The 16,205-nt window shown below is 35.8% G+C and overlaps 1 protein-coding gene across 1 annotated transcript in view; it reads left to right on the forward strand.

Annotated features, from left to right (window-relative positions):
- PIK3C2G (phosphatidylinositol-4-phosphate 3-kinase, catalytic subunit type 2 gamma) overlaps positions 1-16,205 on the forward strand; it is a 198,604-nt gene that overhangs the window by 81,168 nt on the left and 101,231 nt on the right. The window contains 3 exon segments of the mRNA XM_010002943.1: positions 3,074-3,167; positions 4,242-4,292; positions 4,294-4,340. Of these exon segments, the coding sequence (XP_010001245.1) occupies positions 3,074-3,167; positions 4,242-4,292; positions 4,294-4,340 (192 nt within the window).

Consider the following 16,205-nt stretch of genomic DNA (forward strand, 5'->3'; position numbering starts at 1 on the left):
TAATTACTAGACTACAAGATGGTATAGTTTCCAGGCATGTGAAGAGTAGGATTTTTTATTCAGATCTGTTTCTAAGCTGTATCCAGTTACTGTTTTTTAGCAAATAGACTGATGTATGTAAGCGTGAGTAGCATAAGCACCATATAATAAGAACAGTGTGATACTAATTTAGTTCATAAGTATTTGCTGTAGTTCTAATGGTTCTGAGGATCTTAAGTATTTTCTCAAATACAAATGTAAGGGATAAAACAAATACAATTAATTATTTTTTTCTATTGCATCTGTGGCCCTGAATAACATTGCATTCAGCAGAGAAATGGGGCTTAACAAATTGTCACATACTTAAAAGAATGTTTTAACTGCTCATTCTTTCAAAAATATTCCTTTTCAAAGATGACCTCGAGATTTACAAACTGAAGGAAACTAGGACCAACAAATAACAGGATCTCATTCAAGAGATGTGACAGCAGCTATGTTTCCTGAAACAAACAAATCTGTAGATTTTTCATCATGGTGTCTTGAGGTCATCATTATTGTAATCAGATCTGCAAATACTTTTGCTAACTTATATATAGCCACACATTTGACTTAGAGTAAATTAATTCTAAGCAAATAAAAATGTTAACCTTTGAATTTTCTGGAAAAGTTGGGATTAAAATACTTCTGATATTCTTTGTTTAGCTGGAAAAAAATTAAGTTTCTCTCCTCATAGCATTGCATATATTTAGATGCTAGCTACTAGTAAGGACAAGCAGTAACTAAGTAATAACATTTTTCTGCTTGACTTACTGCCTATATACAGTGTATTTCACTGTTCAGTTACCTGTTGAACTAGGGGTGAAGGAAAAGACTAATATCTGCATTATCTGCACATGCTTGGCACACAGGCCTTTGGAGCAAATGCATAATTGGAGGACAGGATGAGATGAAAGAGATTTTTATTATTTTTTTTTAGCATGCAGTATTGAAAATGTCATCAAATATGTACCATAACTAATAGAATAATAAAATCAGACCTGAGCCATAGTGTTAATGGAGGGTTTGAAAGTGCTACAGGTGGCAGCTGATCGTAGCACAGAAGCCAGGCCTTTCAAGTAGATCCAACTGTTAGACTTTATTTATTTATTTATTTATTTCCCATAAAATATCCACATTTTCATTTGATATCCTGTAGTTAATTCAGTGATCAAATTGTTCATATCATTTTCCTTCAGCTGGTTTTATTGAACTTAAAAGCTCAGGCTTAAAGCTGGAAGTGTCATTATACTTCTGAGCACTTTCTTATACCATTTCTTCTCTTTCTCCCTCAGTAGCAATGAGCAGTCATTGCTGCAAATGTGGTAGTGTTCCCCGTGTTGAACATCTGATTTATTTTTCTAGTGGGTACCTTGTTGGTAAAAGGTGCTGGATGGAAAGCTGGGAAAAGAGCAGTCTAATTTTGTGATGAGTTCATAAAGCAGTAATACCAGTGGCCTTGTGACACCTTCTAATGTACATGATGGTTCCTATTTCAAAGGACTTACTCCAGGGCAAATGGAAAGGATAATCTGTGTCCTTTACTCATCATTTTTAAATATACCTAGACTGCCAAATGAGAGATTTTCGAGAGAGTCTGATAGTCATATCGGTTCAGAGGGGAGCAATTCACTGCTTTTTGTGGGGCAGGTATTTGCCCTCAGAGAACTGGATCAAAGCCCAGCAGCTCTTTTGAACAACTAGATATTGACTGTGACGCTGTTTGAAGACATTTTTGCCCCTTTGGCAGAGATGACCACTCTTGTATGTCTGGTAACTGAAAGATCTGTGTGAACATTTCCAGTTTCCTTCAGGAAAAGACAGAAAAGAATCTTGGCACAGTGGGCAAGCTTCAAGTACCAACAGACACTTAAGGGTGACACAACGTAGCAGAGGTACATGGAAGAGGATTTCTGTTCTTTTCCCTGTGAAAGCAGGACAGTCACAGAACAGCTAACTGCACCAAACAAAGCAACTTCTGTGTACTTTACTTTCTCCATGCATCACAGTTAATGTCACAAATGCAACACATTAAAAAGTGGAAATTACTTTTGTATTTTATTTTTTCAAAAGAAATCCTTAACAGATTATTCTTCAGCTTCCAAATATTAAAAGAAACTCTGTATTCTTTATGTTTCTTTCTCTGATAAGAGACAAAATGTTCTATTAAGAGTCAGTTTTGATCTGTAAGGTTACACTGAAACAAAATTATTTTTCTTTTTGAATAATGTTTGAATCAGTTATATTATCCAGCCTTCTTTCTCTGTTTTATCTTTGCTACTACAACATGTTTTCATCTTCTGTCATTTCTACAGTTAGATCTCCATCAAAAAAAACTATATTAGGCTACAGCCACTCTGGTTTCAACCAGACTTTGTTGAGAATACAGCTTATGCTGAATACGCAAACATTTTCTCATCAGAAAAGGCCGTTTCACTGACTTGGAGCTTTTCTGGGGGAAAGTGTTGGGGGTTTAACTCAACTTTCTTTTAAACTCAAAAGAAAACATGTTTTCCATTATAAAATTACTTTTCTTTAAAAAACAACATTTTTGCTGTGTTATGGTATGAACCCAAAGAGCTGACACTGGAATGAATTGTCTGAAATAAACCTTTTTTGTAGGGGAAATTTCAAGCTTTTGTGTTGTTGCTCAGAACAAAAGAAGTCTTCAAGTGATGTTAAAGGTCCTATGGTATGAAAGTTTCCTATCTCAGGGAAGCAGGAGCAGCAAAAGAAAATCCATAATTTGCTTCGTATTTCATTACTTATTAAGGAAATTACAGCATATGATAACTCAAATAAAAAAATTAAAAAGATATTTAAAGATCAGGGTGGGTTTTGTTCCCTCTATGAACCTGTCCCTGTATGTACACTGTAACAGTCAATCCAGTTATCTGCTATGTGTTTCTTGACTCCTCTTACAGTAGAGCAAATTAATTTTTTTTTCCTATTGCATTTTGAGAGAAAACCTGTTTTTCTAATGTTTTGTATCAGTGAGAGCTCAGGGGAGTTGCAGTGGTTCAGTAGCTCTTAATGATATTTTTTTGTTTTGCTCTAGCTTTCCAGATCAAGACATTCGCAGAGCAGCAGTCCAACAAATAGAAAATCTGTCAAATGATGAATTGTTAACATACCTCCCACAGCTGGTTCAGGTAAGGAAGGTATTGATTGCCAAGGAAGTCTTCTGTCCAGATAATTAATTTAATTACATACTTTTTATTCGTTCAGTTTGATTGATAAATTGTAAGAGGAATAAATAGCAAAAGCTGGTCAGGAGATGCAATGATTGAGTTAACAACAGGGCTGAGCTATAGACCATTTATCACTCAAGATAATGTAGCTGTTTGGCATGCTGAGTGAACTTTTCTGTATACTACAAGAAGGTATTTTCAAGTTAAAAAGAAAAATAAACCAGGGGCTGGTGGTCAAGGAAGCATGTGTTGCAAAAGTTCTTTAATACAACATATGTAGGGATTAATCATTGTAAGCACAGAGTGACCAGAGCAATTTGGGTGTAGAATTGTCTCTTTGTAGATGTACATTGCATTTCACTGAAAATTGATGTTTTAAAAGTTACAGGCCCACTCCTTCTAAATAAATGACTTTGTGGATGAGTAGGTCCAGTGTTGCAATTGAGGAAGAACCAGCCACTTTGAAAATTTTATCCCATTACTTTTTAATACCATGCCCATAGATTACATACAATTCAACATTTTAGAATTCCTCAGGGTATTTTAAAATATATATTTATATAGATACATACACATCTACACACATAACTAGATAGGTATGTATGTATAAATATATAAATATGTTTATGGAATCTGCTACTGGGAAGCAGTGGAACCTGCACAGCTTTACAGCATTCACAGTCACACAAAAATACACTTATGTGATCTTTTCACCTTCTACAGCTTCTGTTTCACAAATAATTTTATTTTTTTTTAAAACCAGGTAATCAGATAAAAATTTAGGAGGGGAGAAGAAAAGCTGCATATTTACATATATGTTAACACAGTCAGAATCAGGATGATATCTGCATTATAGAAGGTGGCAGATGTTTGTGTCCTGAAGATTCTTTGCTCACTGAGATGCTAGGGCATTCTCAATGGGTTGGATTGCTTCATTCAAACTAAGCACTGGATCCTTTCTGATTAATTTTGTTATAAAGAAAAGACAACAAAGCAAATTTACAAATGATTCTTCCTATTAATTTACCTGTCAAGGTGCTCAAGTTTGAGTGGAGCCTTGAAAGCCCTCTAGTGAAACTCCTGCTAAATGAATCGTTCTCTTCAGAGCATCCAAGTGGCCCATCAACTTTACTGGTAAGATAATTTGCCATTACTGCCATTGTTATTTTCTCTTACAGTGAACTTTATCCATTATTCTGTTGGTGACAAACTCTCTTTTCATTTAAAATCAAGAGAAAATCTAGTTTTTTGCTCTCTCTTTATTTTCCTTTTTGTACTGGGTATGGGTAAATTATGTAAAAGACCTACTTATCGCTGTCTTCATAGTGCGTTTCACAGGAGGGATGGAAGTTCTGTTCACTTAAGACACCATTTGTTTATTTCTGCATTTTCTGGTTTGAGCCAAAAATAGTCTTCCTCAAAATTTGCCAGCCCCAAGCATCATTACCTTACTTTTAGAGGATCCTGCTTTTGTGACTTTTCTTTGCTCTCCTGAAGTTGTCAGACTTGCCAAGTGTGTCAAAATGTATCTCTTAAGCCTTTGTATATCAGTCTGACTTGTGATGGTAGTTTCCAATAGTTCTATTTCATGGAGATGTATGAGTCCTTACAGTAACTGCCATTCACCATCTACCTCTACAATACAAGGACCTCTGTAGTTGTATTGCAACATGGTATTCTGTTTGCTGTGCTGTTACTTCAAGGCTCTCTGAATAGGAATGTGGCTTTCTTGCTGTCTAAACAACTGCCTTGTGGTCTGAAAATCAAACTGTTACAGGCTTTGGTTTTTGGTTGTTTGGTTGTTTTTTTCCTATATAATAATGATGGATGAACTGAGCTTTCATTTACAGTTCAGCTGGTTAAGACCCCTTAAAGCAAAACCTCCCTGTGAAAGAGGGACAACAACTTGAAGTGTAATCATTTGGTTGATGAAGTGTGAGGTTGGAAAGAGCATAGATCATACTTTCATACCTCCATGGTCTCTGGAAGTGCTAGAGGAGATTAAAAAAAAACAACACACATTTAGTGAGTCATTTTTCTGACAGCACCTGAAATATTCCTGAGCAGATTCCTACTATCTTGTATTAAGCTTAGTTATACTGGATATAAAATGTCCAGCTTAGAGTCCTTAAATGTGCCCAGAGAGTTGGCAGTTGTTTGTTACAATTAGAAATTATTTCTAGAGTTCAATGGGTAGTGGGAATGCCATCAGTTTGCCTGTGTTTTCTTTAACTCATCTCTGCTTCCCAGAAGAAAAATTACTAAGTATCTGAGGTCTTATTTCTCTTTGCTTTGCCATGTAGACCTGTGTAAATCCCCATTTTTATCCTGAATTTTTCTCAAGCTGTCTAATATTATAATCTTGAGTAATATATAATAATATATAATAATATAGTAATATATAGTAATATACTCTGTCCTGACTTGTTGATATCCTTCCGTGGCACAATTTAATATGGCAAAATGCTTTCATTTTTTATATAGCTTAATATATAGCATAACTGTACATCAAATAGAATATTTCTCAGTGCTCACTGTATTCTCTGCCTTTCACCTGGTAGTAGCCCTGTTCATGTAATCCAACCATGGATTGTTTTTCAAGCAAAAATACTTAACACTCAGCAGCTGATGTTATCTCCATTAGCAGTTGGAGATGACATCAGCTGCTGAGTGTTAAGTAATTTTTTTTTTTCATCTTCTGCTTTGGTTGCAGATGGAACAGGTTACTAAGTTACACATTATTGTGGGTACTTCCCATAAATAATAATTCTGCTTTTATAAATAGTGATTTGCTATTTATCCCTAAATAAACAGTATATTTTACCTTGGTACCTAGAGGGACAGCTTTTGATTAAATCTCAAAATCAACATGCTTTTCTATGTATGTATGTGTCAATGTGTATGTATAGAAATAATATATATACATACATTTCTAGAAATAATAAAAGAAATATACCTTTTTTCTTCTTCTTCTTCTTCCATATAATACAGAAAAGTAGTTTCTCTAGTTAACATTCTTCATTATTGGCTTCCATTATTGTTGTACTGAGTCACAAGACAGAAATGGATGTGACTTTGTGAGCATTAGGACCTTGTCAACATAACAAGAGAGTACGTTGCCAGCTAACAGCATCTGTTGACTTTCCTTGTAAACCTAGTCATCCTAAGACTATATGGTCAGGGCTTCCTTAGCCAAAAAAACCCCAGATAATATAAGGAGGGAAACACTGTAATAATGGATCAGATGTTGTATATTTGAGTTATTTTCCATGGAACAGCCTGTCAATAGGCTGCAACAGATTACTTGTTTCTGAGAATAAATTCACCTAATGGCAATGTCTTAGGATATGGCAAAACCTGGGAGAGTGGAGAAACATGAGTGACTATAGCAGACAAGTAACAGCAGCCACCTCTGTGGTACTCATCCTTGGAAGGACAGTGGTACAGTGGACCTCCGTACACATAAGCGAGTGGTCATTAATTTTAGGTGGGGAGGTGGTTTTGCATTATGAACTTGCTGGCTGCTCTCAGTTTCAAAAGTTGTTACATTTTCAAGTCTGTCTAAACCTGTGTGTGTAAGATGTATGTTTAGCTGCACAAAGTGATTGTGCAAGCGTCCAAAAGTCCCATTCATTTCAGTGGAAGGAGCTGGGGTATCTCTTTTATTTAGGCTTTTTGTTCAAATGTTTCAATCTAAACTGAGAACTTAAATATGGCACAGAGCTTGCATTCATCACACTACGCTTTTTCCTTTGGTTACTCTGCTGCACCCTGTTATTCAGTATAAAACTGTTTTCTGCCTAACATTTCAATGTATTTAGTTATTCATATTCTTGTTCCAGTATTTTAAAAGGCAGTTTCCCAAGTCATAAATGCTTTTTAAAAAAGATATTAAAAATTTCATCGTTTTTATTAATAAAGCCTTAATTAATTCATTAAGCTTTTCCTTCACAAATGTAATGTCAGTCCCTACAAAAGTAATGGAAAACAAAGGTTTTCTTCCACTTGTCTCTAAAGATATTTTTAAAAGAGGCTCAGTGATTTAATAATGTAGGGAACATGTGTGCATGTATACTCATGTTACTTCTTTTAAGAAATGGGATTAGGTAACATTTTATTCTCAAGTGTTATATTCTGTTTTATTACCAGATCAACAATCAAGAAGCAAGGACTTTTTAAAACAAACTTTTGTAACAAGATTATTTTTAATTGCAATGAATTACATTACCATTTCACTATTAAATAATACAACATTGTGCACAGTGTACCTGCCCAAAATAAAACTTGGAAAAGTAGACTCTAATTTAATTCAGAAAACTGGTGATGTGATTTCAGAACCACAGGGGAAGAGTAAGCTGATTTTAACTTCCATGTTTTGCAACACTGTTGTAAATCTAAAAACTAGTTAACAGAATGGGTGGTGATTGTCAACACTGACTTATTTTAATGAGAAATGTAATTTATAGTAATATCTCAGTTGTTTAAAATGGACTCAATTTCCCTGTGCACCAGAGAAAACCAGTTACTCAACAAAGGTGTACCAGCTCATCAACTTTTTAATATTTGTGTTTTCCTCATGTTTAGGTGGAACATCACGTGCTCTAGTTTGCATCCATTGCTCCTCATCCTACCACAGGGCACAACTGAAAAGAGATTAGCCCCTCCTTCTTGACACCCACCCTCAGATATTTATATATGTTAATAAGACCCCCTCTCAGTCTTCTCTTCTCTAGACTAAAAAGCCCCAGGTCTCTCAGCCTTTCCTCAGAAGACAGGTATTCCATTCCCTTACTATCCAGTGTTGGACAGTAAATTGTTATCTTCTTTCCATCAAGCAGTGATATGTTTCTCTGAAGATTTTATTTTAAAATTATGGGATGGAAATTGGCAGAAGTGAACAGAACAGAGAGAATGTTAATTCTTAGGAAACATGTTTAGCTGTTGTAAATCCAGGGTACCTTAAGTCTGTTTATTTGCTTTGTATCTGCTGCAAATTTACCCCATTAATTCTGCTATTTAGAGTGAAAAGGTACACTTACTTCTTACACTCTTTGCTTGTTTGTTTGATTTTTTTCTTACCATGCATAACTTTTCTCCTGCCAAAATTCCTGAGAAATTTGGGCCATCTGCATCCATCAATTTTTCATCTCCATGTTGGTACTTTTAAATACGTTCCACTACTCAAGGAGACTGAAAATTGCCCATGCATACAGTGCCAGCACAGGACCTATATACCACTTAAATCCCATTTTACTCTTATTTCAAGAGTTCCTAATGTCCCCGATGCATGAGGAACATCTACTGTGCACCACTGTCTTCTAGAAATTCACTCTGATTCTCATCTTTTCGCATCAGAGTTCTTGGTAGAGGAGAAGGCTGGAGCAAGTTTTCCCATCCCCTGGAGCTATGATGAAAAGAGAAGTTATTAAATTTGTTCTAGCAAAGCAGGAAAGTTGCTTGAAGAGAAAGAAACCCACTTGAGCTCCTTTGGGTCCTTCTGCTTGCAGAAAGTCTCTGTTTATCCCCTTGCTATTGTGTTTCACAGGCAGGGTTTTTTTGCCAGCATTTGTGCTGAAGTTTTAATCTGCTGCTCTGTCTCCAGCAGCCTGCCAGTTGGTTTCCCACTTGCTTGAGCATTTTTGGCTTTTAGCTACTTTCATAGGTGCAGCTGCAATAAACAATTGAAACAGCTGGCTAGGGCAGCAGGTGGCCAAGAGTACGTCTCACAGATGGTTGCCTTCCACAGGAGGATTGAGTAACAGGGAGAAGTGCAGTGTCCTCTAGAATCTGTGGCAGCTGCTTGAAGGTTGTGCTAAGAAACAGGTTTGATTGTCATGGAAGAATACGAATGTTTGTAAATTTTGCTTGGGCATGAGAATCTGGTATGCCTTGCTCAAGAAAAAAGGAAGTTAAGTGAAATCCTTTCTGAAGGCAAAATGTCCTTTGGTAGCTTGTCTTCTCAGTTCTTTTAGAGTTTTAAGTTACCGAAACTTCACAAAACTTTTTCAAATTGTAACATTTCTCTACATTTTGACTGATAACCAAGAGAAAAGGGAATAGTCTTCTATCTTTTCCAGTCCACATCTCATAGATAAGCACAAATGTGAGATTAAAAAGGAACTCTTAGTGAAATCCAGCAGACTGAAAACAATGTGAATTAGATTATTGATTGGAAGGCTAGAACATAATATTTTATTTCTTTTTCTATACAAAAAGAGCTGTAGGAATCAAAGAGAACATAACCAATATATAAAAGTTTAAAAATACCATAGTTAATTTCTCAAATATCTCAACATTTGTCCCTCAATACTCTTTTCCAAAATCATTACCACTTCATTTCTTTCAGCACTTTAGCACTGGAAGGATAGATTATTGGTTCATGTTTTCTGAAAGGAAATATATTTTTCGCTGTCAGAACTGGTTTATATTAACCATAATTTACTTGAAGACTTAAAAAGAAGGTATAAATCAAGCAGATACTTATCTGTCCAACACTTAATTATCTGAACATTAAACAGGCAGCCATCCTGCAGCTCTTCCTTTTCCCACATTATGGTGTCTTTCTCCCACAGTCAGAAGTTGTCAAGTCTGCTAATTATTAATGAACTTCCTAAATAGCTGTGTAGAGCAGGCTGAGGAGCCCAACCCATTAAAATCATATTAATATAAATACAAAAGAGGTATATTTTGGTTTGTGTTATTTTGGTCCTTCTTACTGGTATACTAAGATCACTTAATCATATATGTAACATACAAATATGTAACATTAAACCTGTGACTAGAGAGTCTCAGTATATGTTTTATCAATGCTGCTCTGCATTAGGATTTGAGTTCAAGTCTGGAGTTGCTCAGTCTTACAGCCTTCTGAAGTAATGTGTCATTCAACCAAGTGATACTTATAAATGTCACATGAATTGGAAGTACTTGTGATCATCCTTGTGTTTTATACTGCAGAGAACCACAGCTGCAGGGTGGATTCATATCTAGGGATGTTACTTCTGAACTCATAATTCTTACTTATTAAACACCAATAATTTGGTGACCCTTTTTCTCTTGTTGCTTATGTGTATTGTAAATAACAACAAAAGACCGCTATTTTGTGACATAAAGATTCAGCTATCTACTGTTATACATGTTTCATTGTTAGCCATGTGGGACTTGGATTATTGCCTTAGAAAACAGAAATATTTTTTTGTTTCCTAGTTTACAAACTTTCAATTTTCTTGGACTCCAGTTTTAGAAAAAGTGATAGTATCAGATGAAGCAGATTTTGTTGTGAAGAAGCACACAAAAAGACCTTCAGTATTTACAGATTCTGTGGGCAAATGATACATCTAAATGAGCAAAACCATGCCTTGCATTTAAGTCAACACATTTTAGTTTTTAAGAAAAAAATGCTATTCTAGACTGACTTCTTTCTGGCTCTAAAGAAAGTGTGCTGGCTGTGACCACAGCTGGAATTGATAAAGAAGGTAGTATATTGCAACTCTGGGTTGTGAATGGCAGCTACTGCCAATGTCTAGCTACTCTGGGTCTGCAAATAGTGCTCAATAAAAGAGGACTGGAGAGAAAGACAAGGTGCTAGACCTCTGGTCTGCCATGCTTTGTAACTGCTGCCTTTCTCTCTGGCCCTGTTTTAGTCTGCTTTCTCTAAAAAAAAAAAGATAGTCTCTGCTATCTTTCTCTAAGATAGTGCTGGAGCACAGTTTGGGGGTAATTAGCTCCAGGAACAACCCCTACAAGACAAGATGTGCAGAAGCACCCCAGCTTTGACACAGCGTCCTCCAACATGACTCTACCCATACTTGCAGGCTTGTGTGAACCATCTGAGCCAGATAACACTGACCTTCAGTCTCTTTTAACCTCTCTACCATTTGTGGGCTATAACATAACCATCACAGTATTTCTGAAGCCATGGGCTCAAATACACAGGCACAGGATCTTGTAACCACAGGGTGTAGGACAAGGAGCACCAAGCAAGTTTGATTGCAAGAAGTGAAAGTTTCAGGCAAATCTACAGGCAGATTGGCAGATTTTCTAACCCTTGGTACAAATATTTATAAAGTTGCTGACTATAGTGTTCTATGTATAAAGGAGGGAAGTCTGAATCCTTAACTTTTTGCAGTTAATGAGACTCTTTCCAACTGGCCTTGAACACTTCCAGGGAGGGGGCATCCACAGGTTTCCTGGGCAACCTGAGCCAGTGTCTCACCACCCTCACGTGAGGGTGAATTTCTTCCTGATGTCTGTCCTAAATGTTCCCTCTTCCATTTTTAATCCATTACCCCTTGTCCTATCACTACATGCCTTTGTAAAATGTCTCTTTGCAGCTTCCTTTAGGCCCCTTCAGGTACTGGAAGATTGCTATAAGGTCTCCCCTTGAGTCTTCTCCTGGCTGAACAACCCCAACTTGTATACCAGTGCACTGACTTAGAGTTGAAAAGACACACTAAAAAAAGATTAAAGATTTCTGAAAATATGAAAGGAAAAAAAAAAGCAACTGGCTTTAATTCTTTTAGCTGCTTTGTGATTTATAGAGTAGCATTAAGGAAAATGTTTTTCAGTACATTGTTTTTCAAAACATGGCTTGTCTGATTTATTTTTGTTTTGACTCCTTTTACATATAAAAATGTTGAAGCTGACAAATCTAGTTTTTCAATTATGCTGGAAAACTCCCTGCTACCTTCAAGTCATATACATCATAACCTCTTCAGTAATGTAACTGAATATGAAAGATGGGCGTTTTCTTTTGGATATACTCTGTTGAAAGGATTGAATGCACCATTTTAGTGGTCTGATACTGTGTCTCTGGTGCTGGGATGTGTTGGACTATAATGACCTGCTTGCGGAGTTGAACGGGAGTGAGGAAGTGGAGTGAGTGTTGCTGAGAAAGGGATGCAGAACAGGACTCTGTGCAGATGTCACACTAGCCTTTCATCTGTGCCTTTCATCTTTTTTCCATTAAAAATGTTTTATTGCTGCTTCCTTCAAAAACAAAACAGAGAGCCAAAATCTTTTCCTGACAGTTACCTCACATAATCTTTCCTTGTCCCAGAGGAACATTTGGGGATGTAAACCAGAGGAGTAATACATCAGGAAAGCTTTTGACAAAACATTTATCTAGTTCTGTCACTTCAAATGGGTAATTTTCAGTCATGAGTTTGATGGATGTTGAGGAGTTGTTTTGGTTTTTATACTGTGAAAGAGTGCCAGAAAAAGATGGCTCAGAGTAATCCACGAAGCTGTGTTTTCACACTGTAATTTGTTGTAGGTATTCATTGATCTAGGCCAATATATGAAGAGCGACCAACTTTAATAATCTGAAATGTCAAAATCATAAGTAATAACAGTAGCTGCAATTTAAAGATTATGCAGATTTCCTAAATCAGGCTGTAATGATTTTGGAGAGTGAAATCCTCAGTCAGAAAGCTAATAGCATGGAAGATCTCCTGGGTTTATCAGCTGAGGATGTTTCCCTGGAGAAATCTGGGGGAGGACCCATATCCTGCAGTTGATATGGGTCCTCCAATAGGCTCCTTCCTTGCTACAATGTCATGATCCTGTTTGCAGAGGTGAAAAGTTAGGAGAAAACATCTCAATTGGAAATTGCCACATGTAATATCTAAAAAAAAATTAATATTTTCTTCTCACTTCATGCTTCCACTTCCACTTTTTACGTTTTGTGAACGTGTGGAAACTATTTCATTATTATTAGAAATAGTGTGGCAAGCAGGACCAGGGAAGTAATCGTTCCTCTGTACTTGGAATTGGTGAGGCCACACCTCAAATACTGTGTCCAGTTTTAACCATTTTTGGGCAAAAATTGTCTTGAGCTACCCAATTAAGTTGTTTTCAATCCATTTTTCTTTGACTGTGTGGTGCACAGTTCTTACTTGACTTGAATAAATGCAGTGTGGCTCTGAGTTTACTGATTTGATACCTTGGGAATCCTAATTTATACTTATCATGCAACTGATCACAACCTTGTCTGACAGGTTTCACTTCAGTAAATCATTCCTATTTCTGAACAACTTAGTGACAACTTCAGGGAAAAGTATGAATAAACAGAGGGAGACTTCAAGTGGATACTGGACATTCAGCATGATTAATTTTTAGTCAACTTAACATTTCTGTCTGTTGTATGTTTCTGTGGTTAATATTTCTAGGCTTAATCATAATTTTTCAGCAAAATGGAAGCTATGGCTTGGACCTTTGTCCAAATGACTGAAACATTAGAAAAAAAAAAAAAAGAGAATCCTGAATTAGACCTTGTTGAATATGTTCCATCAGTACATGATTAAACAGAAAATTGCTTTGTGACTAATTGGAGTTTTTCTAAGACAAGAAGTCCCTAATGTAAAATCAAATATAATTATTAATAGGTTTTAAGATTTAAAAAAATACCCAAAACTATAATAAAGGGCAAAATTTCTAGGGAGGAGAGGGAGGAGGACTGATAAAGGTCTTCCCAGGTCAACAGTACAGAATTACTGCAATTCAGTATTTTTAGGTATTAGCAGATGATGACTATTTCAGGATTAAATTCATAAAACCCTTGCTGTTTGAAAATATTTCCTTAAGCATTAAATGCTTTCTGAATACTCACTCATGCTAAATGGTATGTTACTCTGTAATCATAATGTTGTCATTTGGACAGAGACCAAATTAAAAATAAGCTGACAGAGGAAAGAACTGTCAGATGAGTTGTCTTTGCGTGGCATTTTTACTTGAACAACACTGGTAACATGTTGTAACAAACTCCTTTTAAGTAAGAGAACTACAGGACGGACCATGTCTCACAGTGTTTTCTTGGCAAAGAGCCCACTTGGTTATCACTGATATATATGTTGGACCTTTGAATTGAATAACAGAAAGTGACCAGTGAATCTAAAGGAATTAAGGTTCCTTCCAAATCTAAAGCCTGTAAAACTCTAGCTGATAGTTTGTACAGCCAGTAGACCGTCTCAGTCAAAAGACATTTACCTGGATTGTTCTTTATCTTCCAGTGTGGTGTCTATCAAATACATACAATACTGTTTGTTAAAGTTCCTTACATTATTTCGTTGTTTCAGAAAGAAAATCAGGCTACAAGAACAGACTTTTGTCTCTGAAAGGCCATTATTACTATATCGGGCTATTTAGAGATACGTTAGCACAATATTATATTCATTGAGGTAGTTTTGCTGAAATAAGTCTGTGGCAGAACGGTAACTGTAAGTAAGTTAGTAAGGATTTTTTTTCACTGAATAATTTGAAAAAATGCTAATCAAAATCAAAGATTTTGATCTTGAAAGATCAGAAACATTGAGTTTAGATGCCAACATTCTGTTGGTATCCAAAGTGCCAGCGGGAAAAAAAAAAGTCTTAATACTTACACTGGTCACTGGAGATGTGAAAGTAGAGATTTGTGGCTCAGATAATGCAGAGAATGACACATTGAGCTATTCTTAATTATTTATCCTCCCCCTTCCCCCCATATAGTTGAAAAGTACCCATTCGTTCTAAAACAAGTCACCAGCATTTTTTCTATTCAACCTAGAGGAGATGCAATGCATATTTTGACAATCCCTAAAACAAAGGTTGTTCTATCAGATACATCTTCTCTTGGTTTTCATCTGAATTGCTTAATGCTTTTCCATTAATAGATTCTTAGCTTGAAAACAGACTGGCTTTTAAAAATAATGATTTATGAAATACCATTAGTATCTCACCTGTGCTGTATGTCACCTGGCAGCTGTTCGCTGATGACTGTTACTTGAGAGATGACCCATTTGCTTATGTTTAAAAAAAAAAAAAAAAAAAAAAAAAAAAAAAAAAAAAAAAAAAAAAAAAAAAAAGAGTTATTAAGGGTTAAGACAGGATAAATTGCTTGTAGGATATATAAAGAATTATTTGGTTGTAAATTTGATAAAAGTTTCCGTGCTGGAGTAGCTACTGCTGTTTTTTATTTGTCTCTTTCTTTCAAAAATCTAATACAAATTACCTGCATGGAAAATTTAAAAAGGTGAATACAAATAAGTTTCTATTTATACTCAGTTCAGGATTTTAATAGACAGAAGCAAAATAACATCCTGGGTGCCAGCCTCATCAGAAAAATAGATAAATAAATAAACAAATAAATAAAATTAGAGGACTGACTTTCCAAAATGTGGTTGAGCAGTGGAGCATTTGCAGCTTGAGAGTGGTGCAGGTTCTGTTGTGAGGATAAACAGACAAGGAGTTAATGCCAACACCTTTTTTTTAGTATTATTAGCATTATTAATGGTGGAAAAAAGTGCAGAGGTTATCAATTTTAAAATATTTTAGGAGTTGGCTTTTAGGGAAAGGAATTCTCTACCTCTGACTGTTCTTTCTTTCCATAGAAGGATCTAGATAAACCATAGTACAGGAGTAAGTAAATGAACTGTCTTCTCAGTAAAACTAAGAACAGTAAAGTTCTCTTTATTAAAGAAAAATGACTGAGATAGGCATTATAGTAATAAAATGTAATTAAGAAAATTAATGGTCACTTGAATAAAGAAGCAGTGACACATACACAAGTGGATGAACTTTTTGACTTAGCACCATCTTTCTCACAAACTGAGATTTATTTTCTCAGCTCATGTAATAAATGGCTTGGAGACTTCAATTCCTTAGACATAAAGGTGACTCTAAGTTTTTCAGTATAAACAACAAAGCAGTCCTCAACATCTCACTCAATAAAATCCTATTATTTGCTTCTTACTCTTCATTTTTCTACCTTGTGTAGACAGGCCCTTATCCAAGTAGATTAAAAAAAAATGTTTTTTTCCTTTACATTAATGCTCAGTTTTCATGGTCAGCTTCCCCCCTTCATAGTCTCTAATCCAGTGGAATCCCCCAAGGCCTCCTTATGCTCCATTCCCAGACCACTGCTTGCTCACGTGTATGTAGTGATTTTCTGTTTATAGATAGACATACACTGGTGCACATGCTTCCTGCTTCCAGTCTATATAATCTAGTCTATGGAGTTTTGTGTGT

The sequence above is a fragment of the Chaetura pelagica genome, unplaced genomic scaffold (genome assembly GCF_000747805.2).
Source record: "Chaetura pelagica isolate M959 unplaced genomic scaffold, ChaPel_1.0 scaffold117, whole genome shotgun sequence".
Classification (NCBI taxonomy): domain Eukaryota; kingdom Metazoa; phylum Chordata; class Aves; order Apodiformes; family Apodidae; genus Chaetura; species Chaetura pelagica.